The sequence below is a fragment of the Pongo pygmaeus genome, chromosome 1 (genome assembly GCF_028885625.2).
Source record: "Pongo pygmaeus isolate AG05252 chromosome 1, NHGRI_mPonPyg2-v2.0_pri, whole genome shotgun sequence".
Taxonomy (NCBI): domain Eukaryota; kingdom Metazoa; phylum Chordata; class Mammalia; order Primates; family Hominidae; genus Pongo; species Pongo pygmaeus.
Genome location: NC_072373.2, coordinates 11,800,938 through 11,820,494, shown reverse-complemented (window position 1 = coordinate 11,820,494; position 19,557 = coordinate 11,800,938). Strand labels below are relative to the sequence as shown.

Here is a 19,557-nt window from a genome sequence, read left to right as displayed (position 1 = left end):
AATTCTGGGGACCACCGGTGAGCTCCTGTAAGGGCCTGAGATCCAGGTGAGAACCCATCCCCAAACAACACTTTGATTTCAGCCTATGAGACCCTGAGCAGGGAACCCAGCTACATCATGCCTAGACTTCCAACCTACGGAATGTTAGAATAAGAAATGTTGGTGTTTCTCAGCCATGAAGTCAGGGGTAATTGATTACACAGGAATAGACTGCCAAAAAATTCTATATGACATCACCTTGGGAATGAGCACATATAGTAAAGGACTGACCCTAAATTGGAGAGATAAGGAGCATCTAGCAAAGGATGTAACCGCCAGTGATGTAGGAGGAAAACCTGGAAAGAGTGGTATCCTGGAATAAAAGCATAAGATTGCCAAGGGCAGTGGGGTGATCAACTATGTCAAATGCAGTTCTCCCCTCAAATATATCCACAAATGGAATGCCCTTGAAACAAAATGTTTTCATTCTTTTCTTTCTTATAGCCTCAACTGTGAATTTTGTGAATTACTGTCAAGTCTAATCCACAGACTCATTCTCCTGAGCTTCTATCCTAAATATTCAAGTTCTTACTGCATATGTCTGTGTGAATTTCACTTGAGACAACAATTCAAATATGTCAACCTTAGTTTAATTCCATCAGAGATGTTTTCCTTCTTACAGTCCATAACTTGGTTATGTATACCAGTCAACTGTGCTCAAAACTTTGCCTTGACTTTTCTTTTACCTTTTGTGAAACAAGAGAAAGAAGGACTTTAAGTCCTATTGATTTTATTGCTAAATTTTTTCTCTATTAGACTTGTTTCTCTTGCTGATGTCAATTTTAAGGGTGCACCTTCCTGTTTACTGTGATTTGAGGGTTCTGTTATGCTGTTGCTTTCAGATTAATATCCAAAGTCCTTATCTTTAACTCCTTTTTATCCTTTAACTCCTTTTTATCCTTGTGGATTTGTGACCACCATTCAGAAAAGTAGGTGAAAAAACTTTCTTAACTTTATCTCTTCATCCCACCATCAACCACTGAGGTATTCTTGCACTTTGAACATGGCAGCATTCTACTTCAAGATTCTGCAGCCTTTCTACTCTCACTGCCACGCTCTCATTCCTCATATCCTCATTCTTTTCTTTGCATGCTGAATTCTTACTCAGCTCCAGGAGTGAACCCAAATATCTCCCTCATGAAAACTTTGCAGAGCTCTTCTTGACAATTTATGTCATTTCATCCCCTCCCCTTCCCTCCCCTCCCCTCCCCTTCCCTCCCCTCCCCTCCCCTCCCCTTCCCTTCCCTCCCCTCCCCTCCCCTCCCCTCCCCTATCTCTTTATATGTAGTTTCCCCATACTACTACCTAGGCTAGTTTTTGTTGTTCGTGTCTTTCTTACCATGTTAAACTGTACATTCGCGGATACAGGACCTTTGGTTTTTTATATTTCTTTTTCCTAAAATGTATACCTATGTGTCTAGAATATGAAGGGTAAACAATTAGTGTTTGTTTTTGGCTAAATACAATTATATTTCTATATACTGTAGTTTTTATGAAAGAATAGAAAGATAATAGTTCTTCATATTATTTACTTTTGCAACATTTACACATACACATTTGTAGCTCTCCATCCTTCTCTTTTAAAGAGAATAATCAAAGTTTATTTGAGATAGCCTGGTGTTATTTTGTATATTCTGGAGAAAAAATGCCCTAAAAACTACCTCCTTTTTTCCCTGTAATATATTCCTAATATATTTTTATTACTATATTAATATTTGTTGAGCTGGAATACCTCATGAGTTTTTGAAAATTAATAGACTTTATTATACACTTTTAGGTTTACAGGAAAATTGAGTAGAAAGCACAGAGAATTCTCCCTCACAAGTTTTCTTGTTATTAACATCTTGTATTAGTATGGCACTCTTGTTATAAATGATAAAGTAATATTGACACATTATTCTTAATTCTCTAAATTAGGCTTACTCAGTGTTGTACATTCTATAGACTTTGACTAATAACGTGTATCCACAATTGCAGCATCACACACAATAATTTCACTGCTCTCAAAATTTCCTGTTCCCCATTTATTCCTTCTTCCCTCCCCTGAACTCCTGAAAAAATATTAATTTTACTGTCTCCATAGTTCTGCTTTACTCAGAATGTTAAATAGTTGGAATCATATAGTTATGATTCCAAACTGGCTTCTTTCACTTAGCAATCTGCATATATGGCTCCTCTATATCTTTTCATGACTTGATAGCTGATTTCTTTACATCACTGAAAAACATTCCAATGGATGTGTTACGGTTTTTTCACATTTTGGCAGACATTTTGGTTGCTTCCAAGTTGTGGTAATTGAAAGCTACTATTAATATTTACATGCAAGTTTTGTATAGACCTAATTTATTTGGGTAAATATCAAGAAGCACAATTGGTGAATCCTATGGTAAGAGTATGTTCAGCTTTTTAAGAAACTGCAAAACTGTCTTCCAAAGTGGCTGTATCATTTTGTATTCTCACCAGCAATGAATGGGAATCCTCACCAGCATTTAATGTTACAGTATTCCAGGTTTTGGCCATTGTAACATATGAATAACATACCTCAAGTTGCAAAAGTTGACATATGACATTGAGCATCTTTTTATATGCTTATTTGTCATCTGTATATCTTTGATGAGATGTCTTAGATCTTTTGGTGATTTTTAAATTGTGGTTGAATTTTTTTTTTTTTTAATTGAGACGAAGTCTGACTCTGTTGCTCAGGTTGGAGTGCAGTGGCATGATCTCGGCTTACTGCAAGCTCCACCTCCTGGGTTCACGCCATTCTCCTGCCTCAGCCTCCAGAGTAGCTGTGACTACAGGCACCCGCCACAATGCCCGGCTAATTTTTTGTATTTTTAGTAGAGACGGGGTTTCACCGTGTTAGCCAGGATGGTCTTGATCTCCTGACCTTGTGATCTGCCCGCCTCGGCCTCCCAAAGTGCTGGGATTACAGACGTGAGCCACTGCACCTGGCCAAATTGTTGTTGAATTTTGAGAGTTCTTTACATATTTCAGATGCCAGTCCTTTCCCAGATGTGCGTTTGCAAATATTGTCTTTCAGTCTCTGGCTTGTCTTTTTATTCTCTTAATAGTGTTTTCTTGCAGATCAGAGGTTTTTAATTTTAATGAAGCCCAACTTACCAATTTTTTATTTCATGAATTGTGCTCTTGATATCTAAAACATCATTTTCAAATGCAAGAACATCTAGATTTTCTCTTATGGTATTTTCTAGCAGTTTTATAGTTCTCTGTGTTACATTTAGGCCTATGGTTCATTTTGAGCTAAATTTAGTGGAAGGTGTCAGGTGTGTTCTAGATTAGTTTTTCTACACATGTGTATAAAGTTGTTCTAGCACCGTTTGTTGAAAAGACTATATTTTCTCCATTGTATTAGGTCTGTGATCCATTTTGAGTTAATTTTTATGAAGGGTGTGGTCTGTGTCTAGATTCTTTATATATACATGTGTGTATATATATATATATATATATATATATATATATATGGATATCCAGTCTTTTCAGTACTATTTGGGGAGAATGTCCATTGACTTACTGATTCTTTGTTAGAGATCAATGTGCTATATTTGTGTGGGTCTATTTCTAGGCTCTCTATTCTGTTCCACTGACCTGTTTGTCTATTCTTTCACCAACAGCACACTGTGTTGAATACTGTAGCTTTATAGTAAGTCTTGAAATCAGGTAGTGTCAGTCTCCCAACTTCGTTCTTCTCCTTCAATATTGTGTTGACTCTTCTGTGTCTTTCACTTCTCATATAAACTTTAGAATCAGTTTGTTAATATCTACAAAATAACTTGCTGGGATTTTGATTGTGATTTCTTTGAAACTATAGATCAAATTGGGAAGGACTGATATCTTGAAAATATTGAGTCTTCCTATCCATGAACATGGAATAGCTCTCAATTTATTTAGATTTTGTTTGACTTTTTAAATCAGAATTTTGTAGTTGTCCTTATTTAGATTTTATACATATTTTGTTAGATTTGTATTTCAGCATTTAATTCTTTGGTATTAATATAAATAATATTTTTACTTTAAATATGTGTTGTTCATTGCTGGTATAGAAGAAATTGATTTTTGTGTATTAGTGTCCTGAAACTTTCCTATAATTGTCTATTAGTTTCAGGAGATTTTTGCTATTATTCTTGATTCTTTGAGATTGGGATAAATAATCATGCCATCTATGAAAAAAAGTTTTATTTCTTCCTTCTCAGTCTGTATACATTTAATTTCCTTTTCTTATGTTATTGCATTATCTAGAACTTCTGATACAGTCTTGAGTAGTAGTGGTGAAGAGAACATTCTTGATTTGGTCCTGATGTAGAAGCAACAAGTTTCTTATGATTGAGTATGGTGCTGGCTGTAGGTATTTTTTGTAGATGTTGTTTATCAACTTGAGGAAGTTCCCTTCTATTCCTCATTGGCTGAGAATTTGTATTATTAGTAGACACTGGATTTTGTCAAATACTTTTTCTTCATCTATTGATATGATCAATGATTTTTTTCTTTAGCATGTTGATATGATGGATTATACTATGGTTCAGTGATATCTTAATTACCTTATGTATACAAAAGGAGAAAATATTCATTTTTGCTATCATACTTGTATTCAAACAGCGCATTCCTTTCGAAATAAAAAATAGTGATTTCTCAAAATACCTGTTATGACATTTATAATATATTTTGTTTAGATTATGAAATAACTACTGATTTTTGAAGGGAGAATTGAATTCTGTGGTATATCACAGAAATTCTGTGGTATATTCATTGAAAGTTGAGTTTGGATAAATGAAGTAGTATTGTATTACTTCCCTGCATTGCAGTAACTAAAATACATTGATGTGGCTTCTTCTTTGTCCCTATTATATTCTACAGAAACATGTAATTATAATATGAATTGGCAAGGAAATCTTCAGAGCCTGGTAAACTGTTCTCTATTTTTAACATATGTAATGGATTCATGATCAAAATTTGATGTGACTGATTGAATTGTGTTTTATTGTTATTTACCTCTTCTGGTGTTCAGTATTTGTTATACACTCTACCCTCTTTCTTGACAAAAAATGAAACCAGAATGTTATGTATTCAGAAAATAGGACTCTGAATAGTTCTGTGTCATTTCCCCATTGCTCTAAAGTCATGGTAAATGTAAAAAAGAGAAAAATAAAGTTCACTTAGAGCCCCTCTCAAAGTGTCCGTGATACTGTAGTAATAATAGACTATGTAAGCTATTCAGCATTACTGCACTAACCTTGTCAGGGCTTTCTTATGTTGAAGAAACAAAAGTAGATTGAAAAATGCCCCAACTGTTCTTTCATGTGGCTTTTTTGGATAAACCAAGTGCTCTGAAGCACTGTGAATTTGTCTATATTTCTCTTAAGGGCAAAAAAGATCTGTCACAATGTAGATATGAATTCTAGATTTAGAAATGTTATTCAAGATAGATAAGGTAAGACATTTCTTTCAATTTATGAAAGACCCCAGACCCTGGATTTTATCCAGCTAGCTTTCTCTGAGATTAAAATGACCAATAATATGGGTAGAATATTCTAGATCTAGGGTCAACCAATCAAGGCAGTAGGTCAAATCCAGCCCACTGCCTTTTTTTGTAAATAAAATTTTATTGTTACACAGCCATCCTATTTTTAAAAACATATTGTCTATGTTTGCTTTTGTATGATAATAACAGAATTAAATAATGAGACAGAGACCATATGGCTCGCAAAACCAAAAATATTTGCGAACTGGCCCTTTACAGAAAAGGTAGGTCTGCTCCTGTTTTAAACCACCCTTTCATGGTGGCAATGAAAGTCATAGTGGTGGGTGTCAAGTCCAACAGTTCTCAAGACAGTGGATCCCTGTGCTGGAGCTACAGGAAGGGTGACAAAGCAGGTGACTTCAGAAGAGGATTTAAATAAGAGAGAAGGTAGGAAAAGAAGTATTCTTTTAATATATATAATGTATGCATTCTTTTCAGAGCTTTAATTTTTTATAATGTCATTTTACAAGTGTATTGCAATGCATACACAATAGAATATTATACAACCTTAAAAAAGAAGGCAATCCTGTCATTTGCAGCAACATGGATGAACCTGGAAGACATTATGCTAAGTGAAATAAGCCAGGCACAGAAAGACAAATACTGCATGATTTTACTTACGTGTGGAATTCAAATTCATGGAAGGAAAGAGTAGAACGGTGGTAGCTAGAGGTCACCTCCAGTGACTACAGCCCTAGATAACAACTTGACTGCAACCTCACAAGAGACTCCAAGGCAGACACCAAGCAAGAAGCACCTGGTTAAGATACACTGTATTCCTGACCCATAGAAACAGTATAAAATAATATGTTTGTTATTTTTTAGAAAAAGAATGCTGAGATCCTGCCATTGAATTGCAGGAGGAGGCTAGCACTGAAGTGACTGATTTATGATGAAGCTATTAATAGGTAGGGTTCCTTTCTTAGTTACGTTGTCCCGAGCGATTTCATAATTTAGGGACTTTGAATATCAACAAGTATATAATATGATTGACTTAGCAACAGTCCATTCAATTCAGGCAAAATATTATTGAATCTTAACTCCCTATATGGAAGGATTGAATATAAATTATGACCATAATCGTGGTCATGATCATCACCATCACCATCTGCATCCTCAGAGCTGACATTTGTTGTGCAAGGACTTTTCCAAGTGGTCTACGTGGGTTATATTACTCATTCATTCTTCACAGTAACCCAGTAAAAATTATTCCCATTTTACACATGAAGAAAATGAGGCAGAGAGGTCAACAGCTTGCACAAGTTCACACAAAGAAGTGACATCTGAAGAAAGTTAATAACAATCAAATGTGAAAGTGAGTCATCAACTTTTAGTTGCCCTGCAGAACAAGCAAGAGAGTAACTGTGATGTCATTGGTTGACAGAGCCCTGTGGCAGCACTCACAATGAAAGGAAGTGGTTTCCTTGCAGGTTGAAGGTGTCGCTTACAATGTGCAATCTTTCATTAATAATGTATCTTATGATTCTGTACTAAAGTCCACTAATTAGAATTGTGTGCCCTATAAAATTTTATTGTAAATATATGCCCAACTGTCAAGCTATGAATAACTCATAAGGATTTGTGCTTTTATTAATATGCTAATGCTAGTCTTTTCTGGGCCTCAGATTCTAAAGATGAGCTATCCTAGCTGTCAAAGTGCCTGCTTTTTACCAAGAAACAAGTGGCTTGACAACTGAGATAAGACTCAAATTGTGTTTTATAGCCAAAAATACAAAAATAACTAATTTTATATCAGTGGACAATATTATAATAGTTATGAGCAGTGGAATTGATGGTTTAATGGGAAGAATTTGTACTTAGAATAACCTTAAAGGGCCTCTTCAGGCAGTTTTATGCGATCAGCCTGAAATATGAGCTCCTAAATGAAATGTATTATATTGTGGGATAATGTGTTATGTAGGCATAACTTACAGCCTTAAGTCTGGAATTTTTCAAAGTACTGTTGAACAGGCTCATACTGCTGGTTATTATATGTGCATATTTTTAACATTCCTATTCAGTGAAATTACAGTGACTTTGACTTTGTCTGGTTTATGAGATTAAAATTTTTAAACAAAATTCTGTTCAAAATAATAACAATGTCCAGTTCTTTTAGCACATACTCTTTTTCTCAGTAGCTGTAACACTGTTTTAGTACATTGCAAAAATAGTCTCCAGTTAACAAAGAGCTGCATGAGCTCTTTTTTTCATATCCATCGACCTTCCTGAATTCTGGCATCCTTCCTGCCATTTGCATTAAAATCCCTTGTGATGATTAGCTCAAAAGGTGCTGTTGCTATCTGTCTGTGTAATTTCTTAGAGAATCTTTCTTCCTTTTCAGTCATCCAGCTGGAAAGGGCATTTGCTCTGAGTATAATCGTTTATTTGCACGAGTTCAAAGTTGGTAATACCATTTGGTAAACTTGTTGGTCTTTAGAACCATTGTCCTTCTAGACTCTGATTTGATACTTGAAATGCATTGCAGGGAAAAGGGACAATCCCTTAATGGAGCAAGTGTATTCCTCTAGGTGGGCTGATTTCTAAATAAGTTTGAATGTCCTCAAAGTCCTTTATGAAGGACTGAAATTCCTATTTATTTAAGATCTTGATATTGTGGTGCCAATTTTCAGTCTGAAACAGCCCATGAAGACTTGATTAGACAACCATTGATGTTCTGCACATGCCATGTAATTTATGTGGAGAACTATATAATAGCAAAGATTCCCCTCCTGGCAATAAATAATGAAAAGAAGTCATCAGATTCTCTATACCTGCCAATGAAACTTTTAAAAAAATATAAAGAGGAAAAATTCAGGGCACAAGAACCTTCAAGATAAAGCTAAAAATATTTCAGGTAGGAAGGAGCATTCAACTTTCCTTTTGACTTTATATTTGTCATTTAAAATTTTAATAAAAATACCATTAGATTTTTATAAAAGATCATTGTTAAATTCAAAAGGTAAAGTTATCAAAGTAAACTATTTGCATGATAATTCTTCACTTTATTGTATAAATCCATATAATTTTACAAAGATATTATTCATGCTATTTGTATCTTAGAGACCTTTTAAAAATGTTTTGAGCTTAATTTCTCTATACTTTATCTAATTGTTCCTCTAATGTAATTAATACTAATAGTTTGATGTTCATTATTTGACAACTTTCCCCATGCTCATAGAGATATATGTTCACGTATATACATATATGATAGATTTTGCACAGAAAATGTACATAATTTACACTCTTGCATCTTATTTAACAGCATATCATTGAGTTTCTTCCTCTATTTTCTGTTGGCTTATTTTGTTCTCTATTTTATGTCTTCAGGCAATTCTTTATTTACATGTTTTATTTAATAATTAAAGGATTACAGATTAAAAGTGTTCAAAGTTTACCTGTGAATCATAGATTTGTTAAGAAATGCTTTTCTCTTCATTATATTCTAGATATTGTATAATTTTGTTTCCCTCTTTGATCCATGAATTATTTAGAAGTTTCTTCATTTTCCAAGTTGTCAATTTCTTGTCTTTTCAGTATTTGTTTCTAATTTTTTTGTTTATGATCAGAAAATATGGTGAGTAAAAGTCTTTAAAAAAATCTGATAACATTTTCTTTGTGGTCAAGTAAAAGACCCTTATGAAAGGTCAAATGTATTTAAAAAGCTGTGTCTATGTGTGTGTGTATCTATTTATATATGTGTGTATACACACACAGATGTGCACGATGTCTATATTTTGTCATTCAGTCTTATTTAATCAGTCTGAGTGTTATCTGTGCATTGGACTTTTTAAAGCTTTCCAGGTGATTCTAGTATACAACCAAGGTTAAGTACCATTGCCAAAATGAAATAATGGGTCTAGTCAAGTAGTTCTCAAAATATGTACCGTCAATATCACCTGGGAATTTGTTGGAAATGCAGATTCTTGGGCCTCACCCTAAGACGTGGTCACTCAGAAACTCTGGGTATGGGGCCAGCAATCTCTTTTTAAAAAATTATTTTAATTAGCACATAATTGTACATATTATGGGGTACAATATGATATATGGCACAAAATTATTTTTAATTGCCACATAATTGTACATATTTATGGGGTACAATATGATATTTCAATACATACAGTGTAGAATGATCAAATCAGCCATTGGCATGTATATCAACTCAAACATTTATAATTTCTTTATGTTGGGAACATTCAAAATCCTCTCTTCTAGCTATTTGAAAATACATGATAAATTGTTAACCACAGTCATGCTATAGTGCTATCAAATAGTAGAACTTATCTCTCCAATCTACTTGTAATTTTTATATGACATTCTGTCATTCATAGCAACACGGTTGAGCCTAGAGGACGTATGTTGAGTGAGATAAGCAATCTGGGTCTTAACAAGCCCTCAAAGGAAGAGGATTCTACCTCACTGAAGACTTGAGAGCCAGTTACCTATGTCAGTGGCTCTACACTGAGAGTGATTTTGTCCCCAAAGGGACATCTGACAATGTTGGAGACCTCTTTCGGTTGTCACAGCTGGTGGGAGGCTAGTGGTGGCATTTAGTTGGTAGAGGGAAGGGTTGTAAACATCCTGCAACACACAGGACAGCCCAACAGAGAATCACCCAGCCACAAACATCAACAGTGCTGCTGTGGAGTAACTTACTTAGACTGTGCTTTCCAAGGCTTGGCTTCCCATTACAACCAGCGAGAGAGTTTTTCAAAGTCCTGACTCCAGATCTGTTTAATGACATTGGTGGGAGTACACATAAGGATTTCTAAAAACTATCCATGTGAGTACTTTATGCAGTGAAAGTTGAAAATCACTGCTGTGGACACTGGTTATTGATGGCAAAAACCGCAATAACTTTTGCACCAACCTACTACCTGAAACGGTTAGGTCCTAATGGATGGATTAGGGTGATCCCGAACGAACTGATCAAATTTTATCTAAAGAAATAGAAGATTATGTACCCCTGTTGTGTTATAATGGGAAGTACAAACACCAATTTGTGAAATGTTCTTGCCAAAAATTCAAACTTGGACAAGCTTCTAGATTTCTAGATCTCACTACCAATTTAGAGGTATGTGTTAAAAAACACCATGGGAAGGCTGTTGGCCAAATCTAGAATGTAGAAAGTCCTCCAGGACATATGGTACAGACTGATTATCATCAAATAAATGGCAAGAAGGGAAGACAAGAGAGGAATGGGGACTGTTCTAGAATAAAAGAAACTTAAAACCCCTAACTGATAAGTGTATTTTTTTGGAACTGGATTTGAAAAAGCAACAGGGGAAAATTAAAAACATCTGTGAGGCAATTTGGGAAGTTCAAACACAGACTAGATATTTCATAATATCAAATAATTATTTTTAGAGTTGCATGCGGAGGGATAAGTAGAGGTTATCAGTAAAACACGGTTGTCCCTATGTTGATCATTGTTGATATCATGTGCTAGGTGTATGGGGATTTATTTCAATATTCTCTTTATGTATGTTTGAGACGTTCCACAATAAAGACAGAATGAGAAGGATTATCTAAACAGGTGGGAGGAAAGGCAGGTGACAATGATGTTAGAAAAACTTTCAAGACAATAGGAGTTTCCACAGTGTTAAAAAGAAAGTAAGTCTATTGGATTTGGTAACGTGAAGGTCACTTGATGGCTTTAGCAAAGTCTGTTTCAATGGAGAAATGGGTCTGGAAGCAAGATTGGAGCCCACTGGAAACTGACAGGAGTAGACATGGTATTACTGCTGTGCGTGAGGCAGGATAGGCTTTCATGTGTTTACATGAGACAGACCCTATGGAGAGGAAGATAGTTAACACTCAGGAAAGAAAGAGGGCATGTGCATCAGCTTTGGTTTCCAATCAAATCTCAAGGCGTTGGTGCAGTCATGAATTTGGATACTTATAGCAGTTACTTAGCATTATGTATGGCATATTAACACATTATTATGAGGGTTTTGGAATTTGGGTGCATGTGATATGCATCCAAAGAAGTTCCTTTTTTGTGACTTTTTGGATATTCATATTTTGATATAAATTGCAGATTGCTATGTTAAAATATTAAGAATTGTGCTCTTACATTTCTGTAAAATGTTTAAATAATCTAAAACAGAATTTGGAAGTGCAAATATTTATATACATATGTTGAAATAATGATATGTTAAACTATACCTAAACTTATCACAGAGTACTTTCATGGACCTAAGTTAGATGAGTAAGGTGAAATCTGTTCACTGGGAGGGAGGGATGGGAAGAAACAGAGAGAGAGAGAGAGAAAAAAAAATGAATGAGATGAGAGGGAGAAAATGGCAAGAGAGAATATGTTTAAATCATTGTTTGTTCAGGGAAAACTTAGGTTGATCACTGTTACTGTTATTTTGGTTATTTTTATTTCCAGCTATACTGTCTCCTGCCAAAAAAGTATAACTTTAACTGTTTACTCACAGGCCGTTTGCTTTTCTCTCCTAATTAGCTTCAAAAAATTAGAGTCCAAAGAATGAAACATGTTTAACTCACATTTGGGCTTTTGTTTGTTTGTTGAAACAGAACTGTTCATTATGAAGGTGGCGCTGTGTCTGTTCATGCACGTTCCCTTTGGAGACTAGAGACGCTAAGAGTTGCGTAAGTAGAACTTCTAAACAAAGCCTAATGCACCAAGCGTACCAAATAGCTCACTGTTGTGCTTCTGTGTCAGCCTGTGATGCTGAAAACTACAGCAAGCAAGCGAACAAAGGAAACACCGAGAAAGTGGTGAAGAGTCTCTCTTTTGTCTGTTTCCTTCCACCTACCTTTATCATTCCTTAGCCTCAGTTCACCAACTGGCAAACCTGAGAAATAAGCAATAATTTTGAAGTCTGCTTTTGTCTTTAGCCTCATTTGTTTTTTTAACATCATCTCATCCCATACCATGCATCTCTTGGCAGAAATGGCTACTAGGACAGAGTGATGTAAGATTTGGAGACAAGACAAGTTCTTTGCAAGCCTGTCGCACATCTCAGATCTGACAGACTGTGGATTTAACCTTCTAAAAGTACATTTAAAACAGGAAACTTGAACATGAGCGTAGGACAGAGTCATTACTGAAAGTCACCATATTTACTTAAAAATCACTTGATAGTTGAGTACAAATCTGCATTGCAATAAAAGTCACTGTGTATTCATTATAGTAATGAGAGTTTTTATATATTAATATTTATGAAACATAAATGTACAAAGTTTTTTTTCTGATGACTTAACTCTCTGAATATTTCCTTTTAGTTCCTGTAAATGAATACAATATGATGATAAAGATGTCATTTTGAACTATTTTAAGTAGAATTAAAATGTCAGATTTTTTTTTAAATAATTGGAAGCTTTAGTCCTTTGCCTAAAATCAGTAAGTTTTCAATGTATTTGTTTCCTAGTATATTGGGCTTTAAAGACTTTATTGATTTAGGATGATAATTGATTTGTATTGGGCTTTAAAGACATTACTGATTTAGTTTAACAGTCTATGAGTGGGAATGAGGGCTATCTTACTCTAGTATAACTATCTTAAATTTATTTATTTATTTATTTATTTATTTATTTATTTATTTATTTTGAGATGGAGTTTTGCTCTGTCGCCCAGGTTGGAGTGCAGTGGCGCGATCTCGGTTCACTGCAAGCTCTGCCTCCCGGGTTCACACCATTCTCCTGCCTCAGCCTCCCGAGTAGCTGGGTACAGGCACTCGCCACCACGCCCGGCTAATTTTTTGTATTTTTAGTAGAGACGGGGTTTCACCATGTTAGCCAGGATGGTCTCAATCTCCTGACCTCATAATCCACCAGCTGCAACCTCACAAAGTGCTGGGATTACAGGCGTGAGCCACCACGCCCGGCCTAGTATAACTATCTTTATAGACATTTTATTTTGAGATTATTGCCTGTCTAATAGTGATGAGAATAGTTTAAAGGCCTTCAGTCGTTTCTGCTCCTGTGTCCCATGCAATAATTTTGAAAAACTTTGTACATTCTTGAACATTGTGAGGTTGACATAGAAACCTTTCATTATCAGTTTAGATGCACAGAATATAACTTCTAGTGTATTTTAAATAGTGATACTTTAAAATAAAATGGTTACATCACCCTTTTCAAAGTATCCAATGGACTGTAAGTAATACTGTGGTCTAATACCTTTGTTTATTGAAAATGGTCTTCTTTAACAATAAAAATGTGTATTATTCAGTTTTTCCTTTTCACTACATCCTACTCTTGTGCAACAAAAATATTTATATAAATTAATTTCTTATATTTCTTATGTTAGTCTGTAACTTTAAAAAGCTCTTCTATATTGTCATTAATAACTAATTGATAATATTAAATTTCTTTGATATAAATGCACAGTTGATCAAATCTACCTAAATATTAAAACTTTTGGTAACTACCAAACTTAAAAGAAAATTTTTATTAGAAATGCATATCATAATGAGATAGAAAAAGAAGAGACAGACTTCTAAGGCAAACAAAGGAAAACTCATAGCTTTTATATATTTTGTAATTATTCAGATAATTTAAGGAAAGGGATTTTAAGTATTACCCATATTTTTTACTTTGTGTATTATAAAAGTGAAAGATTAAAGAAGTGTTTATACAAATTAATTGTATAAATAATTATTAATTATATATGTAATTAAATTGTCACTATAAGTGCAGTTTCGAGAGGTTGTATTACCCTTATAAAACAGATTGAATATGTGTTTTCAAAATTTAGAGACACACCTGTACTTCATGATTGAGTGCTTAAAGAAATATTTATCTTTTTTGTAGAGAGAGACCCTAAATCTATCTTATTTTTGGTTAAAAAAATAGCACAAAAGCTTCTGAAAACCTGATAGGACTTTGTTTTTATTGTTATCGATATTATTGATGAGCTGTGACTACATAAATCTAGATTATTCTGCAAACTTCTGCATTAAGTAGTCTTGATCCTGTCTCTCTACTGTTGCTTATGTTTGTATTTTGAAATAGAAGTTTGGAGTTTATTTTCACTTTGATTACAGATGATCAATATATAGAAAGGAGATGATCTTATGGTCAGCCCCTGGGGAAAGGGAATGCTAATTGCTTCTCATAGTCCAGATGACACCGAGGGGAACACCACAGAGAAGGCAGAGCAGATAGTTTTTCAACCGTTTAGCAGCTTAAAGAGAGATGTTTTACTCTTCTCTCTGACCCTTGATTAAATTTCACCTTCCTGTCTAGCAGTAGGAAAGTAAGAGATTCATATGTATGGAATATCATTATTTTAAGAAGTTTTTCAGATTATACTGACTCTTTAAACTACTTTGGCTTTATTGTAGATGTGTAAATTAAGCTACATTCAGTTTAGGAGCTTTTATTTTTTTTAATTAAATCCCTTTCGTTCTAGGAAGTTTACATGTCTTATATGCAATGGCCACATAATTACTAATTTTGTATTATATTTAGCAATTTGTAGTGAAGATCCTGCTTTTGTTTATGATAGAACTATATTGCCTAATGCCAATGTTTATATTCAATATTTGGGATACTTGGTCTTCTCTTTTCTCCAATGAGATCCTAAACTATTTATTTGTTGTAGTTGATGTGGCCCATTCATTATGTATTTTATACTGCACACTCTTACACATGAAACTATTGTCCAAAGTTTTTCAGTATCATGGCCTTTTTAATAAATGGTTTTAACGTAGGGAGTTAAATTGAATAGAAAATGCTCTTCTATATTTTACTCCAAGGCAAAATTATAGGGATATTGTAAGTGAGATATATGTTAGTTCCTGTAATAGGAATACTCATTGAAATAAAAACTACGAATTACATAGAGTTCAAGTTCTATTTTTAATGTTACAAATAAACAAAATTAAAGAGTGACATATCATAAAGAAGTACTCACTATTCCCCAATTCCCTTTGAGGTAATTTTGAGTAAATATCGATAATACGTAGGGCACAGTTGTTTGATATTACCATAGGAAATTGCTTTATAAAACTCCATTACTATTGCCAATTTTAGTTTTTACTACATATGATTTTCTTGCCTCTTGATACTGTTGGCCTTGCCCTCTCATTTGGGAGGAGGTGGGGGTCTGGGCATGTGAGACCAGGCTGGTTTGAGTGGCTGGAAATGAAAGCAAATGTGCTTAGACTTTGCAGTGGTTTTGCCAAAAACTGGCCACATTCATTCCATTTCTACCAGAATCCTCTTAGAGACTTCAAAGGAGCACTGGTACATATGAGTTCTATTGAATACAACTTAGCCCAGAACATCTTCCAGATACGCTAGTAAGTAGTATATATCTGGTCAAAATTTTGAGCTGTTTTGAAAATGAAGGTGTGTTCTATGATGTTTAAGATGAATTGTTATTCGGAAGTGATTCATTATTTCCAAATATTTCATTGTTTTTCCAAATAATGGAAACAAATATTAAACATATTTCCAAATATTTCATTGTTTTTCAAATAATGGAAACAAATATTAAACATAATTGTGACCGGGCACAGGGTGGCTCACGCCTGTAGTCCCAACACTTTGGGAGGCTGAGGCGGGCAGATCACAAGGTCAGGAGATCGAGACCATCCTGGCTAACATGATGAAACCCCGTCTCTACTGAAAATACAAAAGTTAGCCGGGCGTGGTGGCGGGCATCTATAGTCCTGGCTACTCGGGAGGCTGGGGCTAGAGAATCGCTTGAACCCAGGAGGCAAAGTTTACAGTGAGCCAAGATCGCACCACTGTACGCCAGCCTGGGTGACAGAGTGAGACTCCATCTCAAAATAAAAATAATAGTAATAATAATAATAATGATAATTGTGGTTTCCGTAGTATTTGCAAACAATACACTTAATTTTATGAGGAGGATTTTTAAAAGCTTGTTTATTTCCAAAATAGAAATACTTTAATGTGCTATTATTTTGGTAACAAACTTTAATTTCATTTTAAGACAATACTGCGTTATCTGGTTTTATTAGTACATGGTTATTAACTTAGTTGGGGGGGCTTCCCAAATTAATTGTCTTTATAAACAAGTTCATGTCAAAATGAACTTGTTATAACATTCTACTGCTAATTTTCTATGCTAATATCTCAAGTCAAAAATCCAGGTTAGGAAAGCAACATTAAATTGATTTATAATTTACTAAAAGATTGCTAGCTTTGAAACAAGTATTCTCAATTTGTAGAACACAAACATTTTTAATAAGTCTATATAAACCCAAGTTTATTAAGTAATAAGATTATATTGAAAATCACCATATATTTACTTTTTCTTTCACTCATTGTATTTTGACAAAATCATCCACTGTAAACTGTCTTTTAAAAAATTATCCTTATGTTTCATTTTCTGCTTGTTATTGACATATGAAGCTTTACAACATGCATTATTTTTAGAGCATACACTTTTTCTTCATAAAATATCTGGCTGTATACCTTTTGTGCTTTTTGGCCTTGAATTGGAATTACCTAATATCATATTTGTCATTTCCTTTTGAGGAATATCATATTTGTCATATTGACAAATATCATATTGACAAATATGATATTTGTCATTTATTTGCTTGTTGAATCTTTTCTACTCATTTGTTTTTAGTTTTCTTGCATGCTTTGATCTTAAGCTTGTGTCTTATCAATGATGTATATGGCCTGTCCTCACTTTGCATGGTACGGTGTTAAGGGAAAGTCATGCAGAATAGAACTGTGCCATCACTCTGCACCTTAGCATGGTTAAAGCTCCTAAATGCACAACCTTCAGTTAACAAGGTAATGTGCAAAGCAAGAACAGCTTGTATTTTGATTTTTCTATTTTATCCTACCTGAAAGTCATTTATCTATTTTTAATATACAAGTGATAATTGTACATACTTATGGGGTACATAGTGATGTTTTGATACAGGTAATGTGTAGTGATCAGATCAGAGTAATTAGCGTATCCATCATCTCAAACATTTATCATTCCTGTGCATTAAGAACATTCAGTATCCTTCAAAGCAGATTTTTAATGATCATAACTTATCTTTTTACTGAAACATTCTATATTTTCTGTTTATTAAATTTTCTTCCTGACTTTTTTAGAATTTTCATTTTCTTGGTTTATCTTTTTTGTTCATCGGGTTCTAATAATATAATTGTTCCACAATATTAAAATGTAAAGTATAAGAATACATTTCTTTTGTCAGGTAAATATAGTCTAACTATGTACTTCAGTTTATATACATGAGTTCCAATTAATCATACTTAGACATTGACCACAATACTACTGTTTTTCAAGTCTGTACAAATACAACAACAGTTTTTAACTAGTAAATGCTAAAATATTATTTGAAGTTATACTTCCTGCATTATCTGCATTAGAGCTTGACTAATCTGTGTTAGAGGTTGACTTGGAGCACAAGTTCTTAATTATCTTTGCATAGAATAGGGTACTGTGTGGATGGTATGGCATTTAAAGTCAGAACACCTTGAGTTACATTTAACTTCTTCTTACTATAAGCTTTGTGACTTTGTATATTACTTATCATTCTGAATAGCCATTTTGTTATTTGTGAAATGAAATTAATATCACTAATATCCTAAGTTTTTTTGAGAACATTAAGACAATATATATGACTGTTCATTGTCTGACATATGTTTTAATAGCTACTCCTTCTGTGATTGTGGGTGCTGTTGGATCAAGTCCTAACTGTTTTCATTAGGTGGAGTGGAAGCCACATAAGATGGGGACAGCCATTCCGACTACGCCATGTCACAACAGGAAAATACTTGAGTCTCATGGAAGACAAAAACCTTCTACTCATGGACAAAGAGAAAGCTGATGTAAAATCAACAGCATTTACCTTCCGGTCTTCCAAGGTGAGACAGAAAATATTTTGGGCTTCCTATAAATGTTACCCTGTCATATTTCCTTTGATGTTAGAAATGAGAAAAGAAATGAGAAAATAAATGATGTAAGTATGTCTTATGCGTATTTCTAAATTTGCAGTTTCTCTTCCATCCATTCCTCTCCAGTAAAACCGATTTTTCTAAACCATTAATACCTGCCCATAGAAACAATCTAAATGTACAATAAAGGGTAATGATTACATAAAGGGTAATGATTGCATAAATCATACTGTATACATACCTATTGGCATAGTATGAAGCTGGCAAAAATATAAAACATAAAAATACCTATTATACATCATCAAGTTAAAGGTGTTTCATGTGGTTTATAGTTCTTAAAACACATCCATCCAGCTCCTTTCTGTTTTCTTAAGCATTGACAGTATACAGTGACCACAGATGTTGTGATGTTTTGGGTTACAGTGTGAGGATAAAGCACACTGGAATCTGTGACTCAAAGATGCATTTATACATCCATTCTTATATGCAGACCTTTATCCTTAACCCTATTAAATCATTTTTATGATAATTGCTATATTTGTCCATTTTCACACTGCTATAAAGAAATACCTGAGGCTGGGTGATTTATAATGAAAAGGAGTTTAATTGACTTACACTTCCGCATGGCTCGGAAGGCCTCAGGAAACTTACAATCATGACAGAAGGGGAAGCAGGCAGGTCTTACATGGAGGCAGGCGAGAGAGAGAGCAGGAGAGTGAGTGTGAAGGAGGAAGCGTCAAACACTTAAAAAAACCATCAGGTCTCATGAGAACTCACTCACTGTCAGGGGAACAGCATGGGGGAAACTCCCCCCATGATCCAGTCACCTCTTTCCCTCGACACGTGAGGATTACAAATTGAGATGAGATTTGGGTGGGGACACAGAGCCAAACCATATCGATTGCATATTTCTGTTCATAATTTAATGAAGATTGTAAAACTTGGGAAAGATGATTGGAACAATATTAAACTACTAACTAGCTTTCATCTTAGAAAGGCAAAACTTCGTTCCTTTAAATAGATAGATTTGACTTTGTATTTCTGCGATTAGTACATACTCATCTAGGTATAGGCATCTTCACAGTGTTATTCAGGGCTCATTAAAAAGAAAA

The 19,557-nt window shown here is 34.3% G+C and overlaps 1 protein-coding gene across 5 annotated transcripts in view; it reads left to right on the top strand.

Annotated features, from left to right (window-relative positions):
• Positions 1-19,557, top strand: part of RYR2 (ryanodine receptor 2) — a 789,753-nt gene that overhangs the window by 353,911 nt on the left and 416,285 nt on the right. For all 5 annotated transcript variants that reach the window (XM_054448216.2, XM_054448137.2, XM_054448051.2 and 2 more), the window contains exons 11-12: positions 12,119-12,193; positions 18,259-18,415. In XM_054448216.2, coding sequence (XP_054304191.1) covers positions 12,119-12,193; positions 18,259-18,415 — 232 coding nt within the window. The remainder of the gene's footprint in view (positions 1-12,118; positions 12,194-18,258; positions 18,416-19,557) is intronic.